Source organism: Ischnura elegans, chromosome 3 (genome assembly GCF_921293095.1).
Source record: "Ischnura elegans chromosome 3, ioIscEleg1.1, whole genome shotgun sequence".
Lineage (NCBI taxonomy): Eukaryota > Metazoa > Arthropoda > Insecta > Odonata > Coenagrionidae > Ischnura > Ischnura elegans.
Genome location: NC_060248.1, coordinates 15,078,439 through 15,097,813, shown reverse-complemented (window position 1 = coordinate 15,097,813; position 19,375 = coordinate 15,078,439). Strand labels below are relative to the sequence as shown.

General features: G+C 37.0%; 1 protein-coding gene across 4 annotated transcripts in view; it reads right to left on the bottom strand.

Moving 5' to 3' along the window:
* Positions 1-19,375, bottom strand: part of LOC124155481 (phosphatidylinositol 4-kinase alpha) — a 69,153-nt gene that overhangs the window by 29,271 nt on the left and 20,507 nt on the right. For all 4 annotated transcript variants that reach the window (XM_046529321.1, XM_046529323.1, XM_046529322.1 and 1 more), the window contains 10 exons: positions 14,572-14,672; positions 13,356-13,506; positions 11,728-11,929; positions 7,450-7,636; positions 6,949-7,206; positions 5,830-6,129; positions 5,593-5,726; positions 4,673-4,774; positions 4,398-4,571; positions 2,916-3,081 (listed from right to left, as the gene is read on the bottom strand). In XM_046529321.1, the coding sequence (XP_046385277.1) occupies positions 2,916-3,081; positions 4,398-4,571; positions 4,673-4,774; positions 5,593-5,726; positions 5,830-6,129; positions 6,949-7,206; positions 7,450-7,636; positions 11,728-11,929; positions 13,356-13,506; positions 14,572-14,672 (1,775 nt within the window). The remainder of the gene's footprint in view (positions 1-2,915; positions 3,082-4,397; positions 4,572-4,672; positions 4,775-5,592; positions 5,727-5,829; positions 6,130-6,948; positions 7,207-7,449; positions 7,637-11,727; positions 11,930-13,355; positions 13,507-14,571; positions 14,673-19,375) is intronic.

The window sequence follows — 19,375 nt, the reverse complement described above, 5'->3', positions numbered from 1 at the left end:
CATAGACCCCGGATGCTGTAATGCTTTTGCAGAAAACACAACGGCTTAAACCACCCCAACATATTCCACCACTAATCTGAAGTGAGGCTTAGCACATACCGAATTTACAGGAGGGTGATAAGTAGAGGTCCATGAAAGTGGTTTTATTTTTTGGTAAAATTCGTTTTAAAACTATGTGATTTTGGTGTTATTGAAAATCTTGGCGTTGTTATTTTAATATTACAATTTTTACACATTTCTAAGAGTTATATTATTTTTTGGCACATGCTTCATGACTTCTTATACTTTTTTAAAAGCATTTTACATAAAATTTAATACAATTTCGATTGTACAAAATTTCTGAAACCAAATGAAGGAAATGGTTCAAGCATTAATATTATAGAGTGAGCAAGAGGTGCACCATGAACACTTCACTTGATTACTTGTCTTTGTGAGGAAGACTAGAGCAAACATTTACCTATTAGTGCTGAAATTTGTTTTCAGTTTGATTGTATTAATTTTGAGCAATAACTCAATATTTTAGCTCTTCCTGCTTCTTTCCCTTATAATCGGAATGTATTCTTGGTGAATACAATCGGCATACGGCAAATCCCCACTAACCTTCATGTATATACTTAGAGAGCCATTCCCGAATTTTTGGATTATCAAGTTTCTCTACACTAACGCCAGCATTTAAAAAGCTTCAGTAATAGCGACAACAAACTCCTCTTTCTCCTCCTCCATTTTCTTTGATGGAGTAACTATCTGTTCAAATGATAGCTGTCTTTTTGTGGGTCCCCTTTCTTTCGCATGCTTATCTTACTGATGTGCTTTAAGTAATTCAGATTCAAGTCTTATATCCAAAAATTTGTACTGTAATTCTTTGTCTTTCACATTAAATCTTTTGAGCTGAATTAACTCACCCTGGTAAGAATGGTAACAATAGGATTTCGGTATTTTAAAATTCCTTTCCTTCGTTTGATATTTAAAGCTGTAACCATGATGAAAAACAGTCCAAACGCGAATCACAACCACTCCTGATGGTGTTTACAAACTGAGTGCAAGGTAGCTACGGTATAGCGTGGAGTAATTTATAGCTTACATTTTGGCCAAAACTTTTCATGTCATGGGCTCCCTTTTGATACCCGTCACCCACGTACCAAGGGAAGGTAGGTAGCAGCTAAACTCAACAAAATCGCTTGGTATTGCATACAGCTGTTGCCCATCGGTCAAGATAGGCAGTGAAAGAAGCACGCATACCTAAACGCAATTGGATACAAAGAAACTTGAACCGGGTCTCGATCGAGAGAAACTCGAACTTGAGTCGAAATGATTTTTTTTGCATTGAAGCTCAGTGGAGTGCCGAATATCTGACCACTTGTCCGCTAATAATTAGTAACCCCTCTCCTACTATGCTTTCTGTTCCTTCCTCCCCCCAACTGCTAGCGGTTCGACAGATAAAAAGGCTTTCAGACAAAAAGTCTTTTCACTGGCTGCAGTTTACGGCACGATGGCATGAAATTCAGGCCGCTTTCAGACGAGATAACTCGCTCTGCCACGCCGTGTGCTGTGCCATGAACAGTGCCCAAAAGATAGTCGTCTTGTTTGAAAGCGGCCTTCCGTTCCCAGCCAGCAGACATGTTTAAGTCCACAAAATTGTTAAGTTAGGACCACACTTAAGGTTTTCCTGCAAAAAGTAATCCAATAACGCTGTGAGTCACCAGAATTACTGCTTGGCATTGATGCGTGCCGAACATGTGAGCTTGTATTTTCGCTCTTTCGCTGCCGCGTTAATTTTCTTTCAACACTTTATCGATTCAGAATACAGTGGAACCTCGTTAAAGCGAGTACGGGCTATAGCGACACCCCCGCTATTACGAGAGATAGCCGATGCACCGTCAATTGACCCTATAATAAGCGTGTTAAATAATTCGTTTTTACGAGACCCTTTCGGTGTTGGCTCTCGCCATAGCGAGAGTTCCACCGCCGGAAGACTTTCATCAAGACTCCTTAACCTCTGTAATTGCTAGCGATCTGTTAGAAATGATGTTAATGGAGTGCTCAGTCTCAAATTTATGTGGTAAACTGTCGTTCGATAAATATAATGATTGACGAAACAATGCTTTGCATGATTTTTATTCAGTGCGGCGCTTATAAATTGTTTGAATAGTTAGTCGTTATTTGAGTAAGGAAATTTAGTGATGCAAAAAAACATCGCCTTTCGTCTGGATTTATGCTTACGTTTATCGAATAGATGTTTATCTGTCGCCGCACCACTCCTGTTCCTGTATATCTGTTCGCAACAGGTATATTGGCTATTATTTGCTCCACCTCCGGTAAAGCGACAATTCGCTATAGCGAGTGTTTATTAGTGCACCGTGGGGTGTCGTTATATCGAGGTTTCACTGTATCTAATTCTTCCGGAGAGAAAGCATGTCATTCTAAATATTTTCAAGAATTTCAGGATTGATAAATGTGCAGTGAAGAAAGAGGCCGTGAATAATTTAACACCAAATTCTGGCGGAGACATCACTACAGTGCACAATATTACACGAATGTGATATGCACGAAAAAAAACAAGCCAACTGACCTTGGAATTGTAATGAGATGGATCGAATGAGGGCTTAGGCTTTAATAGATAATTACTCATTATTCACTTAAAATTTGCAAAAAAAGGTGAAATTTCGTTTTTATTTACCGATTTCGCATTACTTTGAGATATTGCATCTCGTGTATCTCACAGATCTCTAGTGATAAGGTTATCTCGACAATAATAACAAACTTTAGGGATGCAATAGATAGTCATGTGTCCTAAAAATCATTTTGGGAAAGAGTGACACATACATACCACCGCATCATGCTCTTATCTCTTTTCCTCATTTCTTGGAGCTCACTATTCTTTTCCCCCATATACACATTCAATAGGCATTTATTACCTCACGAGCTTCCAAAGTATCCATTAACTGCAGGGAATATGCAGTTCCTGGAACTTCTAACGTAGGATTTTCTTGGTTTGGATCAAGTTGTAGGGAGAAGGACAAGACTTGTAATATGTCCAGCATACTCCAAAGAACACGACAATTCCAAAGGAGGTGGGGGAACCTAGAATAAGAAATTATGTTACTTAAAGAATATTTTTTCAATTAATTCAGCTAAATTGGTAACCATATTGCATATCTCTGTAGCCAACCTTATACAGAGCATAAATATGATACTGGGCTTTGGTGCTTGTGGTTATGTCATACTACAGCAGCTATAATTGTTGAAGAAGAGTGTGAAAGTACATAGCTAACTTTAATGGAAGATAACATCATGAACACAGAAAAAACAGTAAAATCAAAGTTTGGGATCAAATATATTGTGAACAAAAAAGATCTTGCTATATTAAAATCATATCTATAATCAGTGTTGTAGTAGCACTTATGATGAGTAATGGCAACTCTGATCTCCTTAATTCCCCATTTCTACTATGTTAAAAATATAATTATCATCATAAAACTTCTGAGATTAGCAATCGATGAGAGGTTCCGTAAGGGTCAAAAAATGGTGAATTGGCACATAGATACATATACAATCTCTGTTATACAGCCTTAAGGTTATATAACAAGTTCAATAATCTGGCAACATGGGCTGGTGACCTCCCATCAGCTAAAATAATTTTGCCAGTTTTATATGAAAGAATTTTCAACGCATAGTAAGAATATTTCTCATTGTCTGGTATGTAAATGTGTCTGACCCATTCTCATACAATGTGTGAGAAGTTTTGGTTACCAGACCAACTATATTAGGAAAAGAAAGCAAAGTCAATAAAGCAAATAAGATCCGGCAGGCACATGGTAAATGAATAGTAACGGTCTAATACAAAGGCAACATACGTGCACTTGGCTTGCTTTTCCATACATTAACAATGCATTAGGAAAAACTCATTTTAAAAAATTGCCGGCACAAATACATTACTCAGCAATTTGGCCCTATGGAAGTAGTTTCCTAAATGATGAGAAAACAGATACTGAGGTTTCATTCACTACACGTACCTTGCTCCTTCGGAAAGTAATCCCCCAATTAGCACACACACCAATTACTTGACTTTGGCACATTTAGATTTTTGAACTCATTGGCAGGAATTCATTTAGCATGAAAGTTGAGGGCCATTTGTGCAGTTTACATTAGAGCATCATTGACGATGAAAATGATTGACCAAGTCAATCAACATGCTCTGCAACTGGGGGAATGTCAAGACCAAGTGAATGCACATGACCCATTGTCTACGTGTTAAGTGTTTGTTCACTAATTACAACAAATAATCAACCTTGGGGCATGGGAAAATCTCAATAAAAAATGGAGGAGGAGAATGAAGGTAAAAAATGTTTCCAAAAAGGCAAAACACAGGACACTCACATGACAGACACGGACCTTACCTGTCAATTAATCCAGCCAGATATTTATCTGCTACCCTTCTGGTGTTCTTGTAAATGTGGTTGAAATTCACCAATAGATACTGGGCATGGGCCTCCAGCTCACGTTCCCTCCTCTCATCCTTGGGTTTGTTCGACATGACGGTCAGGAATTTGGAGAAAACCTTTTCACCAGCACTAGGAGATAAGAAGCATGAAGTCCATGAGAATGCATGAATGCAGGTATCCACCATGAGCACTAATTACATCTACATGCATGCTGATGTGACTGGTGTTACCATGATATGCACTGCCACATGCCGCCCTTCTCCTTCTGAATGGCTGTGTCGCTTAAGTATTCAAAGATTGGTTGGAGGCAAGGCTCACTCGAATTCTCCACCCTGCTCAGACAATAAACATCATTAAAATAAATCACACTCAGAAAACATATTTTCAAAAATAATCTTACCATCCACAATAACCCCCTAAATAGTTACTCCCTTGCATTAACTATTGAGCAATCAAGTATAATATATTTCAGACAATTTGTAGAGACTAACTTCCCACAAGACAACAAATCTAAAGGCTGCTATACACGGTGAATAATCATGCGAATGACCATACTGAATGATCGTACGAATGAAATCATTCGACTTGTTCAAACGCAAAATTTGCTAATGAACCGTCATGCGCATGGTAATTCAGTGAAAATTAGAGCATGTTCTATTTTGCTCGCATGATCCTGAGAACGATCACGCAATCATTCAGCATTATCTTTCGCATGATCATTTACCACATATATGTATAGCAGCCTTAACGACCAATAAAAAAAATAGGGTAGCCATCATCACTGGCTAAGTTTTTATCTATTGCATGAATCATTTGGTCCCCTTTTTTGGTGATTATGACTCATTATCTGGAGATGTGATCTAAGTATATCATTTCATCATTTCATTCCGAAATGATGAAATTGATGATCAATGACTTAACTAACTAGTTCTCCTGCAAACTATCAAAACCTCTTCTTTCTGGCATCAGCCAATTCCAACCTGGAGGAACAGTTAGTGACTAACTGTAACCTACCCAACTATGATTCGTATTAAATAAATATCTTTAAAGAAATACCACATCAGAATGTCATTAATAGCCCATTTACCTGATGATAGGGTAAAATAGTCATTATATACAGCTTCAATAACACTATATTTATATTCCTCACCTCAATGTTTCCAGCCAATACACAGATAGCACGTAGGTACACTGCGCAAATGACAGTTTGTTTATGTACGCTGCAATTTCATTTCCCGGTTCCAAAAGATTGAGGATTTGATTCTTCAAATCTTGTATTTCATTCTGAAATGGAACGTTACTCACTCAGGAGAAATACTTCTCTCTTCGGCAACATTTGAAAGACATGACTGCGGTAAGAAGATGAAGAAAAGCCTGAGATACATACCAAAGAGACACTGTCATTCCGAACAGCTGAAGTGTACTGCAATTCACGCATCTCTGACAATGACGAGGTCTGAGAGGTGAGGTATGGGGACTTAACGGCAATCTCCTGCACACCAAGGTACCAATCCCGAGGCCAGAGGCCGACATCTGATGCAGTGAAACCCATCACAACACAGTAGAGCCAGAAGTCGAGGAACCTCTTGTGGAGGCGAGGCTTGGGCTGTCTTATTTGAGGCAAGCGCCGCACCAAAACAGCTATCACAGGAATCAGCATGCCAAGGTTTCCAGCACTGTTTGACGCCTGCAATTCCATACAAAGAAGGCAATAAACATGTCTGATCACCCAAAACTTGACACTATCTGGCATCTACAAGTAGGTGTCAAAGAGTTTACACTATGCATTAGAAAAATTGTCAAAAGTAAACCTCTATAAGAGAATACATCACCCAGGTTTGGCAATCAATTACTTGTCAATGTTTAAGGTGATATTTATAGAAAAAAACATTACAATTTTTGTGATAAGAAACACATACAAATCTGAAACTCATTTATACTCAGAGAGAGGATTCTTCGGTGAGTTTTTGATCACTCTGAGGCTGGATTTCCAATGGCAATATTTGTGTGTAAATTAGGTACTTTCACAAGAGCATTAATAAGAACATAAACTGGCAGAAAATATATTGTAAATTAGCAGTAACTGGCAGCTCTTTACCAGTAACAACACACTTCAACAAGCGACTTGGAGATACCATGAAAATAGACTAAGGCTAGGCAGTGGTATATTTAAACCACTTTCTGTCCACATGCAGATGACTCCAATCACACAATTCAGTGACTGGCTACTCCCAGCCCAATTGAACTCCACAGAGGGAGAAGAAGATGTATTGCGAGTTCTAGTGGTAAAGCACAAATTCAGGAGATTTAGGTTCAAATTCCAGCTATGGCGAATTATTACTCCCCTCAGAAATTTACCCACCAGCTCTTTATTTCCTAGCATCTGCTTGGAGCGGGTGTCTTTCACAACAAATTGCCCATGTAAATGCAGCCTGAGGACCAATAATTCCATTTTCCAATTTCTTCAACATTAAAAAAAAACTATTGAAAAATACCCTAAACTTACTTTCAGCATCCCAGGAGCTTTTTCAGATGCTCTCTTTCCTTCAAGGCCAAGCTGAACAAAGAGTTCAAGAAGCCGTAGCAACAGTTCTATCATCTCGGCTTCACCTTGCAAATTGGCAGCAATGTTGGCCAATGCATTGATTACTTGACTTGAAACCCTGCGATAAGTTGTCTCCCCTCCAGATGACGAATAGGACGCACTGCTGGCCTCAACAGTAACACGCGTGAACAATTTCATTATCTCTTCATAAACATGAGGCTGCATTAAAAAATAAGAAGATATTAGATAACATGAAGGGATTTACTTCATTTAACTTATTTTTTATACACATTTACATTTAAATGAAAGCAAATGAAAATAACAAGATCTTATTCATTTTTTTTAACGAATCAAATACACCACATATGGTCAGAAACCATTTCCACTGTCCAGAAATGAACAATCTGATTGCTTGCATAGCATTCCTGAATATTAACAGTTGGGTTTGAGAAATTTTCTTACCTCACATTTGGAAATGATCATGCAACCTAACTGATCAACAATAAGGATGTTGAGATGCAGAGGCGATCTGCAGAAGCGCTGAAGAAAGAACTGCAGGACAGTGTCTGTGGTGCGAGGGATGTCCCGTAGAGCCACACTAACATGACCAAGCATTGTAATGATGTTGGTCGATATTAATGATGCCTCCCTAGAAGTGAAATGTCGGAATATTAAAACAAAAACAAGAAATTTTTTGTAGAAAGTGACAATAACAATTTTGTCGATGTGACAGTCATAGATGACTTAACACATTCCGTGCTGACCGTTTTTTGAAGAAAATGCCCTGTGGCTGACTTTTTGGCAAAAATTTGTATAATTTTATTATTATTTTAACGACGTGACCTCATGATTTGTGATGCCTGCTACATGTTTTCGCACTTTTTTTTTTAAATAACCCTTCATTTGTTAAAAATTTTATATTTAAATTTTCTAAGTATCCTGTCAAACTTTTGATACCTTCCCGCAACACACCTACATGTTTCCCACATTTCTTTGCTCTTTGTCAGTACTGTAGCGAAAACCCATTCAGACTTTATCACTTTCTGGAAAAAACTAATGGAAATAGTAATCCAGCAAACATTATTTTTATAATCTGGAAATGATACATTCATATACGATTTTAAATGTTTTTTTGCTCAAAAGAAAATATTGCGAGTATTACCAATATTTCCAGCAAAAGTGTTGCTCCCTATGGTGGAAAAATTATTATGAACGATATGATATCCTCTGGATAAGATTTTATAATGATATACATTGGTTTATAAATGAAAGGGAAAATTTGTATAAACGAAGAATTGTTGCAATGAAACATATTGTTTTACAAATCAAAAATTGACCAGCATTTTTAGAATAATTTTTCAGTCACTAAATACTTCGCATAAAATAATATCTTTTTAAATAAATATTGAAATAGAAAATATAAAAGGCAAACATTAAAAAATAATTTTTTCCCGCTGGGTAAATAATTTTCTGCATCACAAATTCTTGTGATACTTCTGGAAACAGTCAAGACACAATCGAGGATCAGATAGGCAGGTGGGGCTATAATATGATGTATCCTGGTGGACATTCTTCTTGAAGCACTGCCTACATCTCTTCTGTTTTCGTCTTTTCTGTCTATCGTGTTTTTCATATAATCGGGGAAATGTCCTAATAAGCCCTTGGTTTTGGTTGAGGCAGGCTAGGATGACTATCTCCTCAAAGGGATCGAAGGTACAGATATTGTCATAAGAGATTCTATAACTGGAATTAGAAAGTCGATGAGAGGAATTTTTCAAAACTTTTCTTTGAATAAAAATTACGTTTCAGCAACAGTGATTTCAGTAGGTGGATTCCCAATTTTTAGTACCATTTGATGAATTTTCTTGCAATGGGAAAGTCAGACATCATTTGATCCCAATGATCGATGCCACAATTTTAATTGCTATTTTCAACCACCGCCTGTAGCTTTCTTGGCGTGCACCCTCGCCCAACCACCCCCTGCCCTTTTCCAGACACTTCTGAGTTGGAGGACCTGCAGCGCCAAACCCTTTGCTTCCGTCAACATGTACAACTTCATTGCGTACCTGTAGCGCTTTCCCCTCATATATTCACTATATCCCAGCCTAGCTCTCCATGGAATCATAGACTCTTCCAAACTTAGGTCACGTGAGCGGTTCACTACTTTTTCCATTGTTTCCTTGAATGCATCTATATGGGGCTAATTTTGAATAATCAGTGGGCCAGAAGAGTGTTAGAGTCAGAGAACGTAGATAGGTTCTTGTTGATTTGAAGGGCTTGGAGAATTGACATGAATTGATCAAGCGACTTCTCTCTCCTGAAGCAATGCAAGTTATATAAAGATCAAGCTTTTCAATTATTGGAGATACGGGAGATTTGGATAATTCTAGCACGAAAAATAAGGCCAAAAAGTGGGGAAATTCTTCTATGGTTAAATATTTCCATCTAGTAAATTTCATTCAGGACACGTATTGCCCATTTTACATCCTCGGATGTATATATCCTCGGGCCGGATCAGTTTCTCCAAGTTCGGCGGTATGTGACTGGGTTAGTGGAAATTGTTCTCTTAGGCATTTTTTTGTTGGGGAGGATGCCAAATAAAATGCTTGTAAGTAATTCGGATATTATGGAAAAAATCAAGTAATGAGTCTCTAATTCAAATGCTAGTGAACATAAGGATGGGGAAGTCTAGCTATTCTGCATGAAATGTAAATAGTAAAAATAAATTGCAATGTGGAACCAGGACTTTACTTAAGTTATTGTAAAATTTATGCAAATATATTATTTCATGCATAGCAGCAAATAAACATAGGGATAACAACAAATTTTGCCATGATGAAATCATAGCAAATAAAATTCACTCTGAAACTTTAAAAGTATAAGAACAGAAGCATTTATTGTTATCGTACGGATAAAAATACACATACCTGGAGTATGTCCGAAATTAGGCAACCAGCTAAGCAATTTACCACGATAGCGTTAATTGACGTTAAAAATGAAAATAACAACAAGGGAAAAATATTTGTATTCCTTCTTGTAAAAACCAATTAAATAAACACAATCTAATCATTGCGTTAAAAGTCATAAAGAAAGATAAAATAGCTTGTAATAAAGTAATTACCTATCCTCGTCAAATGTAAAAGTATCTTTTTATTATTTCGCTTTGAATATTTGCAAAAGTTTTTTTTAAGGTATAAGAACAATTGTGAGAATATGCAACTGTTTTTTGCATTATAAAATGAAAGTAATCAAAAAACACATTGTATAAAGCCACCCCCAAAGACGTCCTTGCAGAGCAAAACCGGGTAAAATAGAAAAAATCGAAAAAAAAAATTTTTTCGGAGCTTTCCGCACGGCAAACAGGCGAAGAGTGGTGACTGACCCTCTCCCATACCCTAACAGCGGTGGCTGGCGCTCAGGGCGGAATATAACGCAAAAGGGAATCATGACGTAGCGTCTACATCATCAGTCACTGGGTAGTGGCTGCCATGACGTAGACGCTACGTCATCAGCACGGAACGTGTTAACTGAGTGTTCTACAAAATGCCACATAGCATACTTATTTTACGATACTTTATGACATAAACTCTGTACAAAAAAAAATTTTAGATGATTTCTTTCTCAGATAAGATCTAAATTGGCTTCAAATGATACCGTAATAACAAAAAATGTTAAAAATAATAGAAGTGAGCATATTTTGCCATTTATTGAAAATTCTTGAAATTACCAAGTTCAACATTACTAAGTTCTGATTTTTCGGCCGTGATGACTTTGTATTTTCAAGAGTTTTCCGTACAGAAGAGAAGCAAGCAAGTGTATAACTATCTTCTTCTCTCCTGTCATACATGAATCCATACACTCCTGCTAAACCAATTAAAGGCCAATGTCACATTTTTGACAGCTAATTAAAATTGCAATAAAATATTCCTTTTACATCCAATTTCCTATTGTTTTTTATCTCATGATAATTTGCATTCAACGTAGTGATATAATGATCTATTCAGGTCAAGAGATGATCTGTGATGTAATTGATGCAATCCCTAGTACGAAAACTTGATCTGAAATTTTAGTGTTCCTCTAACAACCCAGTGAAAATCATTCTTAGATTTTGAAAATTATTCAATCTGATCTCAATAATGACAAACTTGATTAAGATCTGTAACAGTAAACCAGGACCGAGAACCAATGGCAGAAGCCAAACCAGATCTGGAACCAACAAAAAAAGTGGAACCAATTCATCCCCAATTACGTATTCTGATAAGAATGTTGCATCACATTTTTGGAACATCAACCCGTTCCAATAGCTTTTTATCAGTGATGCAAAAGTCATTGATTTAAAAGTAACATTTGTTTAATTGTTTCTCTCAAAGTAACGTGGGGCCTAGATGACACCTAATTAAATATGATAGTGCCCAATCTCATTGGTAAATTGATTGGCCACAGTAAAACCAACTCTGCACATGAGTCCATATGAATGTAAGACTTCTTTTTATGTCTGAAATTAGATTCATGATATTTGTTCAAAGGTACTACACCTTTCCGGATCAGCAGTTATTTCATACCAAGCTTTTAATAAGCGGATGAGCTTCTGAACCTCCAATCTTGAACTTTTTGGGTTTTCTGCCACTTTAGTGAATGCAGTCCAAAACGCAATTTGATTTTGCAATTAAACAGCACTTTTTAAAAATTGGATCAAATCCCTGCCCCCTATGGGACTAAGGACTAATTAATGATGCTTACCTCTTTTCAGACTTCTCTGCTGTGAATAGCCGATTGGACAGGGCAGCCACAAGTGCTTTAATGCAGTCCGGATCAACAGCATGGGCTGCTTCCAATGCTATGCAAAGGTTTCCGATGGCTGCATCCCTCAACTTCTCGAATGCAGCTCGACTAGAGGTGAGAGTACGCCCCTCATTATTGTAGATTTGCTCGTTTGTCTGGGCTGGTGACATGTTGAGGTTTGTGAGTAAAAAATACATGATACCTCCCTGATATTGCTCATGAAACATTTTACACCATTCTACATCCAACACACACAGTAGGTTTAGTTTCCCCTACATATTATGTAACACTTCACATGGAATCATAGCAATAAACCTTCCATGCAATGAATTCCATGGGACTGGAAAATGGTGACTTGTTAGCTGTAAGTGGGTTCGATGCATGGAAGTGATTTGCGGGCTGCGTCAACATAGGATGACTAAAAGGGTATGTCTATCAAAAACTGAGTCACAAATATAGCAGCAGCAGATGTTTCCCGAAGGGATGAGAAACTTTGACAAAGGTAAAAAATACGGCAAGTTTCATGTTAATGGATAGGATTTTGGGTGTTCAGAGTCTGTTCTCCTGGGTCAGAAATTCACATCATTCATCTTTATCTATATGCCACCCCGATAACCATCTCAATAGGTGTGTAGCCGGGTTTTGTGTGGGGGGTTTTAGGACACCGGCCATTAACAAATAAAAAGGAAATGCTCTGATGAAGTTCCGCCCAGCATTTATTAAGCTCTCTAATGTTTACAAGAAAAACAAATCCCTATACCTATCCGTTCGGCAAAGTATCTCACTTTATTTATCGCTTCTGTTGGACCTGGAAATATTTCTGGACCTCGGTTCTTATAAAAAGTTCTCTGTGCCACTCTAAAAGTTATCTATCCTTAATTTCTTAAGCAATCCAAGCCTAGCGCACATCCGAGAATCCTCTGAGTCTCTTGCGCCTCACAGCCTTATTCATATAACATCTGTGGAGTGCTTTCCAAGGGCCATTGGCAGTTTTTTAATGAATTGTGCATGGGAAGTTTTTATAATGTGAGAAAATTCTGAAATAATGCCAGCCTTTGATAATAATGATTTAACTTCATAGATTATAGTGAATTATTCTGAACTATGCCATTTAACTTTCTTTGGACTGTTGTAAATGATAGGCCATTTCAAATTTTACAAAACTTATCACAAAGGGGAAAGAAAATGGCAAGGAGGAAAAGGTGTAAGTCACAGAAAAACGTCAGTCGAGGAATCACATTAGCTATTTTTACTTTCCAATTATTAAATTATTTAACTTTCAAATTATGAATGTTTGCATTTTATTACAAACCCACCCCAAGAAAATTCAAGCGTATAGGGTTTTTCTTGGAATAGGATCAAAATTTCGCTGGAAACAGAGCCAAAATGTATTTTAAAAGAATCAAGGAAATTTCACAAATTTGTTGATGTTTGTAATCGCAGCTCTTGAGAATTGGGTTTAATGATCCAAGTTCAGCCAGTATTTATTCCAGAGCAAGCTTATATATGTTTTAAGCTATGATTCCTGCATCTCATATTTTACATGGGAAAAGAGAATAAGAAAAAAGAGAGATGAATCAACCAACCTGACAGTTGCTGCAAGTTCCTCAGGCCAATTTCTCCTTGTTGCCAATGCAACTTGGATAGGATGGGTGAGGGAGTGACTAGGAAATCCCTTAGGCAGTAGATGCACGTACTAGCTATATTTGGAAACTTTTGAGCAAGTTTACCCAAGCCCTGCAAAAAAAATACAAAGTCAGTGTTTTTTTAATATTGACCCGAATTTCTTCCAGCGCTATGTTTTCCATAATTCAAAATTACAAAAACATTGGACACTTGTGGAGCTAGAATGGTGGGACAAAAAAACTTGGGATTAATATCACCTTGAACAGGATTTAAACTAGAGCCTACTGGCGTTCAAATGTAGATTCAAACTCGAGGAGAAACATGCAGAAAACGCTGGACACCACAACTGTGCCCGACATTCTGCTGTCTACTGTTTTGTCTCAACCACTGCATGAATCTTCATTCTGACAGAAAGGTCCACTTGTGATGGGGATGCATGCTCTATCTCTCTACATTCACATTGCCTCTAATGTGACCTTTCACACATGAATGAAAGAATTCAAGGCAGACCTTTTTGTTTCTCAGCTAACAATCTACTCCACCACCTCTGTGTCCAACATTTTGTGCCCATTATTTTCCCTCTATAATGGAACCTGCATTTACACATACATGTATCAAGGATGGGTCTGTTTGGTTTGGTTTGGTTCCCAGACCACTGGTCATTGATCACTGGAATAGGAACTGAACCCAGAAATACCGTCTTTCTCTGAATATAGTCACCCCCCCCCCTAATTTTGAGGCTTCAGTTTCAGGAAAAGTAAAAAAAAATGTGTTTGAATATAGTCCCCCCCTTAACTTTTACCACAGGCATTTTTAGAAAAAAAGGGGGGACTATATTCAGACATATACGGTAATTGTTACTGAAATAATTTTCAAAAAGACAATTTCAAAACTTTTCACATGCTGAAAGTGAAGGATTAAAACAAATCCAGGTAAAATATTGTAATTAAACACTTAAAATTGAACATAATCTTACAATTGACATCCTCTTGATAACAGACAATTTTTCATGTCCCATACTTGTCCACTATGCGAGGATTTGAGAGTAATACAATACTGCACATTGTGCTACTTCAAGAATCAAGTCTCATTCAAGTGGAAATAGCATGGCAACTATCTACATGCATGATTCTGTCTTGCTCGCATGTGGAGAAAAGTGAGGGATGACAGACATACCTCAAGGCACACCATGAGCAGGGGCATGTGGCCAAGGACAAGTTTATGGCTGTCATTGGTGTTGATTTTCCCAGACAATCGGCCACACAGACTGTCTGCGCCTGAAAGAAAATGTAACAATTTATGATAGCAGGTACGACCATTCGGGAAAACTGAGAATGGTTGAAGCAGAAAGAATAATGATTTTCCAAATAGGACAGGAATTATAGTTGAACACAGATATAAATACATACAGTAAACTCTCGATTATACGAAGCAGGAAAATACGAAGTTTTCAATATTACGAAGTGAAATTGTAGTCCCGGATAAAAGCCAATGGTAAATACATGGTACTATTCCATAATACGAAGTTTTCATAATACAAATGTTTTGAAATTACAAACATTGGGCTCAGTCCTCAGGAGCAAATGGCATTTGTTTATATGAACTACGGCAAAAAATTTGCAATGAAAGTGCATGGTTCATCTCTACCTGCAATGGGGGTAAGTTTCTAACTGGAGAGAGGCTGGAGAGGTATTTTCCATTATTGGGGAAATGAAGAGGAAAACTTTCTCATCCGCATTCATTTTATTGGCGACGACACGTGTTTTGTCATTTTGTGACATACTTTTAGTCTGTCCTTGCTCCCATGAGACTTGGCAGATTAGCATGCCCTCTCACTCCGTTCATGCAAAGATACAGCTGTGCTACCTGCATCGCCAATTCCGTAATTGACCCAAATCATTTTAGCCAAGTTAGGCAGCACGATTCGCGGATTGGGGAAAACTAAACAAAATAGCAACTTTTTTAAATCCTTTATTTTATGTTCAAGAGGTTAAAAAATAAGCAAATCTGCTAAACATTTGAAAAGATTGATCCAAAACCTGACGTTAGTCTGAAATTATGAGCTTATATTTTTTAAAGTTGACGGTTCGACGCACTGCTTCATCCTCAGGCCTGAGGATGACGCAGTGCGTCGAAACCGCGATCGTGATTAAATAAATATATACGTGGAAAAACAAAGTTCAATTTTCATTCATCAGCTTATGTTTTGGTTTTGCTCACCCACTATAAACATGGTCAACAAACTTAAATGATGCTTGAAATACACCAAGTTTTGGGCTGATTATTTTCTAAATATCGTGTAGATTTAAAATTTTGCAATGCTGGTTTCTTTTGTGAACCCTTGAAAATCATACCTCAAAATCCTGCCCTTCCTTAGTTTTCGGGTTTCATTCTTCACCCTTTTTAAAACGATGCTACGTAAAGCTGATATAGAAAAAAGATTTTTTTAGTTTTAACACATGAAATAGGCGTGCCATGAACGGAAATAAATATTAGCACAGAAGGGAGAAAGAAAAAACTAAAGAATGATCGAATTAAATTCTTCTCAGGTGTCTGTCTGGGTAAGGCACTCCATCTACCTCTAAGCTGACGATTCGATTAAAGATCCTTCGTCACCAATGCTGTTGATACTTACCGGGTGTGACGTGCTGCGACTATAAAATTGTCTCCCTTCTTCTCTGCAGACTTTCAATAGAAATTAGTTATTTGCTTTGTCCTTTCCACGCTACTACTTATTTTACGATAATGGCGCATCTAATTTTTAGAACTAACATAAAAAAATCTTTTCTCTATATGAATGATACTTAGCATAGTTTTCAATTCAATGGAGAAAGACACACGAAAACTTAATGAGGTTAAGGAACACGTTTTGGGGTATCATTTTTGGTATTCACGCGAGTGAACAAATACTTCACCTAAATATGCTTACAAATGATAACATGTATGTTTTAGGAGAAAAATGAATGTGGATAATAAAGTTTCTCACTTTATTTCCCTGATTAAGGAAGATGGTTCTCCAGCTTTTCTCCGGTAGGAACCTTGGTCCTGTTGGCATAAAAGAGGAAAGACTTATTATATAAACATGACACCTAACTCCCAGCATCAGTGGCCTTGATGAATAAAAAGATTCCATTTTAATGTTCGCAAAGATGATGGAGCACGGCAGCCGGACGGAGAGCCCGTTAAGAATTTACTTCAAATATTCGCCAGTAGAAAATCATATCCCATGTAATTTATTATCCTAGCTGACTTATATTGAAAACAACTAATTTAAAAGATCATACATTCACCTGAAAATACGGAAGGAACTAAAAATATTAACCTACGAAGATTATTTGGAAACAGGCTACGGCCCTCTTTTTTTCCTGTCACTGAGCGATAGAGGGCATCACAAATGGCAGTTAGGTCGGCTGCGGTTAAAATTTCGTAGGCATTGGAAACAAATTTTATGCGAATATAATAGTTGCTATTCGCTACTAACCACAAAATTCTCAGATTAAATTCTTGTACGAAAATTTTCAAGACGTTATTTGATAGCATTTTCTAAAATGGACGGGAATTTCTTCTGCGCTTATATCGTTGATATTCAACTTGAAAGAATGGGAAGTTTAGGGCCTTATGATTTTTTAACAATCTTTCACAGCATAAAATCAATAAGAAAGAGCATTTTTTTAAAATTGCATCTTAAATAGCCACCGAAAATGTTACACAAGGCCAAAAAAGACAGAAAAAGGGCGGTGGGAGCAAAAGCAAGCATTTTTTTCACGACTTAATAAAAATGTTTGTGAACGAATCTCGATATTACAAAGTGCCTATTTTCCAGTCCCGCTGACTTCGTATAATCGAGAGTTTACTGTAAATTGAATGAAAAGTTATCCCAGGAAAATATGAAAAGAGTCATGAATTGATTCAAATTCCAGTGCACAGTGAAATCTTCATCCCCATTTTTCTACAACACGGCCAAATTTTCAACATCACCACCATCATGTATTTTTAACACAAAATTTTGAAAACTAAAACATGAAAAGCTTTCACATCCCCCCAATTACTCATGGCCTTAAAAGATTTTACGGGATGACACTTTGCCATCAAGACATAATTTTCCTACAGGTCTTTCCTCAACAGGAAGAGAGAGAAAACAGCTGTGTGTGAAATGCGTGAGTGTTAGCAGGGAGGAGTCCTTTGTCATCTCACCCATGCAAAGCTTCAAATCCACTCAAATACACCCAAAGAAAATCTCATATTGGCAATCCTCGTGGCCTAGCTTAATTGCTAGTGTCACTTTACCAAGTTAAACTAATCAAATAGCATAAGAAAAAAGATGGCGACAGGTGACTTTTGGGCAATAAGTCGATGGAAATTTTTGTTTACTCTGCAGCACAAATCCAACGTCAGCAATCATACTGTCATTCTTTTGATTCGAGCTAGAATTTAAGAAAAGTGATACCATTAAAAACTGGCATGAAAGAGCACCATCAGGCAGAGAATTTCATGGGAGAAGAAATCACAAGCAAATTAAGGGTTTCATTGTGAAAATAATCACTGAAATAATATACAGAAATTCATTTCTTAACTAAATGAATATATTTTCTAAATATTAAACACAAATATGAGTCAATTGAGAGGTAATAAGGGGCTGAGGCACATGAGGAGAAGCATTAAACTTGAACAGAAAGCGAGAAAGGTGCTGTGCCATGCACAAGGAAAACTCTTGACGTGTCCTGAGTTGATATCTTGGCAGAATTCAAAATTTGTAGAGTAAAGAATGTTTCCTAGTTAAATGAGAAAATTGTTAGTCCCTTGAGGAGTTAATTCAATGAAATTCACACAGCATTTGAAAAAAATTAAAATAGAAAAAATAAAATAATGAGAAAAAGGACACATCAGTTGCAGACTGAAATTTGAAAACCTGTACTGTTAACAAAAATGCATTTTAAGTCAATTTTAACGTCAGACATGCAAACATGACAAAATATTATCTGAAAGAAATTCTTCTTCAATTCTTGGAGATAGTAAGCCATTGAAATATGTCTAAGCAAAATGTTAACAAAGAGAAAATTATTAGGAATAGCTTTTAAGTAGGGATGAATTGATTCCAAACGTCAATTCTCAATCCACCGATTCTTGAGCATCGAATCGGAATTGAGAATCTAAAGAACCTAAAGTCAATTCCGATTCCATTGAGTCCAGGAAGATAAATGTTTTGAATATAGATATAACATTTGGGCATAAAAGATGAAGAACACCTGAGCCATTGTGCACTGTACTTTATAAGGTTAAAATTTTTGTCAGAAACAGTTGAAGTGTCTATTATATTATTAAAACAGAGGATATATTTTCATGATACTAATTTGCTATTTTTAATAAATATAATTTTTGGGCCACTTAATTGTCTTTGATACTTTTTTTTCCAATCAATTCTTACATTTTAATGACAACAATGCAACGAGAAATCAATATCGATACCTCCACAGCGTAAACGTTCAACAATCGCCCACCGATTCAAATCCGTTCATCTAGAAAGCCCTTATAATACTAGATGAGCGGGTTCTATTCTGTGGACGATTGTTGAGCATTTATGCAGTGGAGGTATCGATATCCCACCTGTTGGTATGAATAAGAGTTGATGGAATCGGGATCAAGAATCAGGAATCAATTTAAAAGAATGGGCATTTTAATCGGGATTGAAAAAAGTGGAACTGACTCATCCCTATTTTTAAGTATACAAGAAATGAAAAAATCCCTGGAATGTTTAATTAGTCCATTGAAATGATGCAATGAGCAGGGAAGGACATGGCCAAACCTTAAAAAGTTTAATCACAGTGAGATACACCACTCTTGAGATGGTTAGGTGGGATGAAGAGGATTCAAACCAACTTAGTTCACAAAATCTCCCACGCGATTGACATGATTTTGGCAACACAAAATCCTCTCCATGCAATGAGAGAAGGCTACAAACGATCGAGTCGTGCAGCAGAAT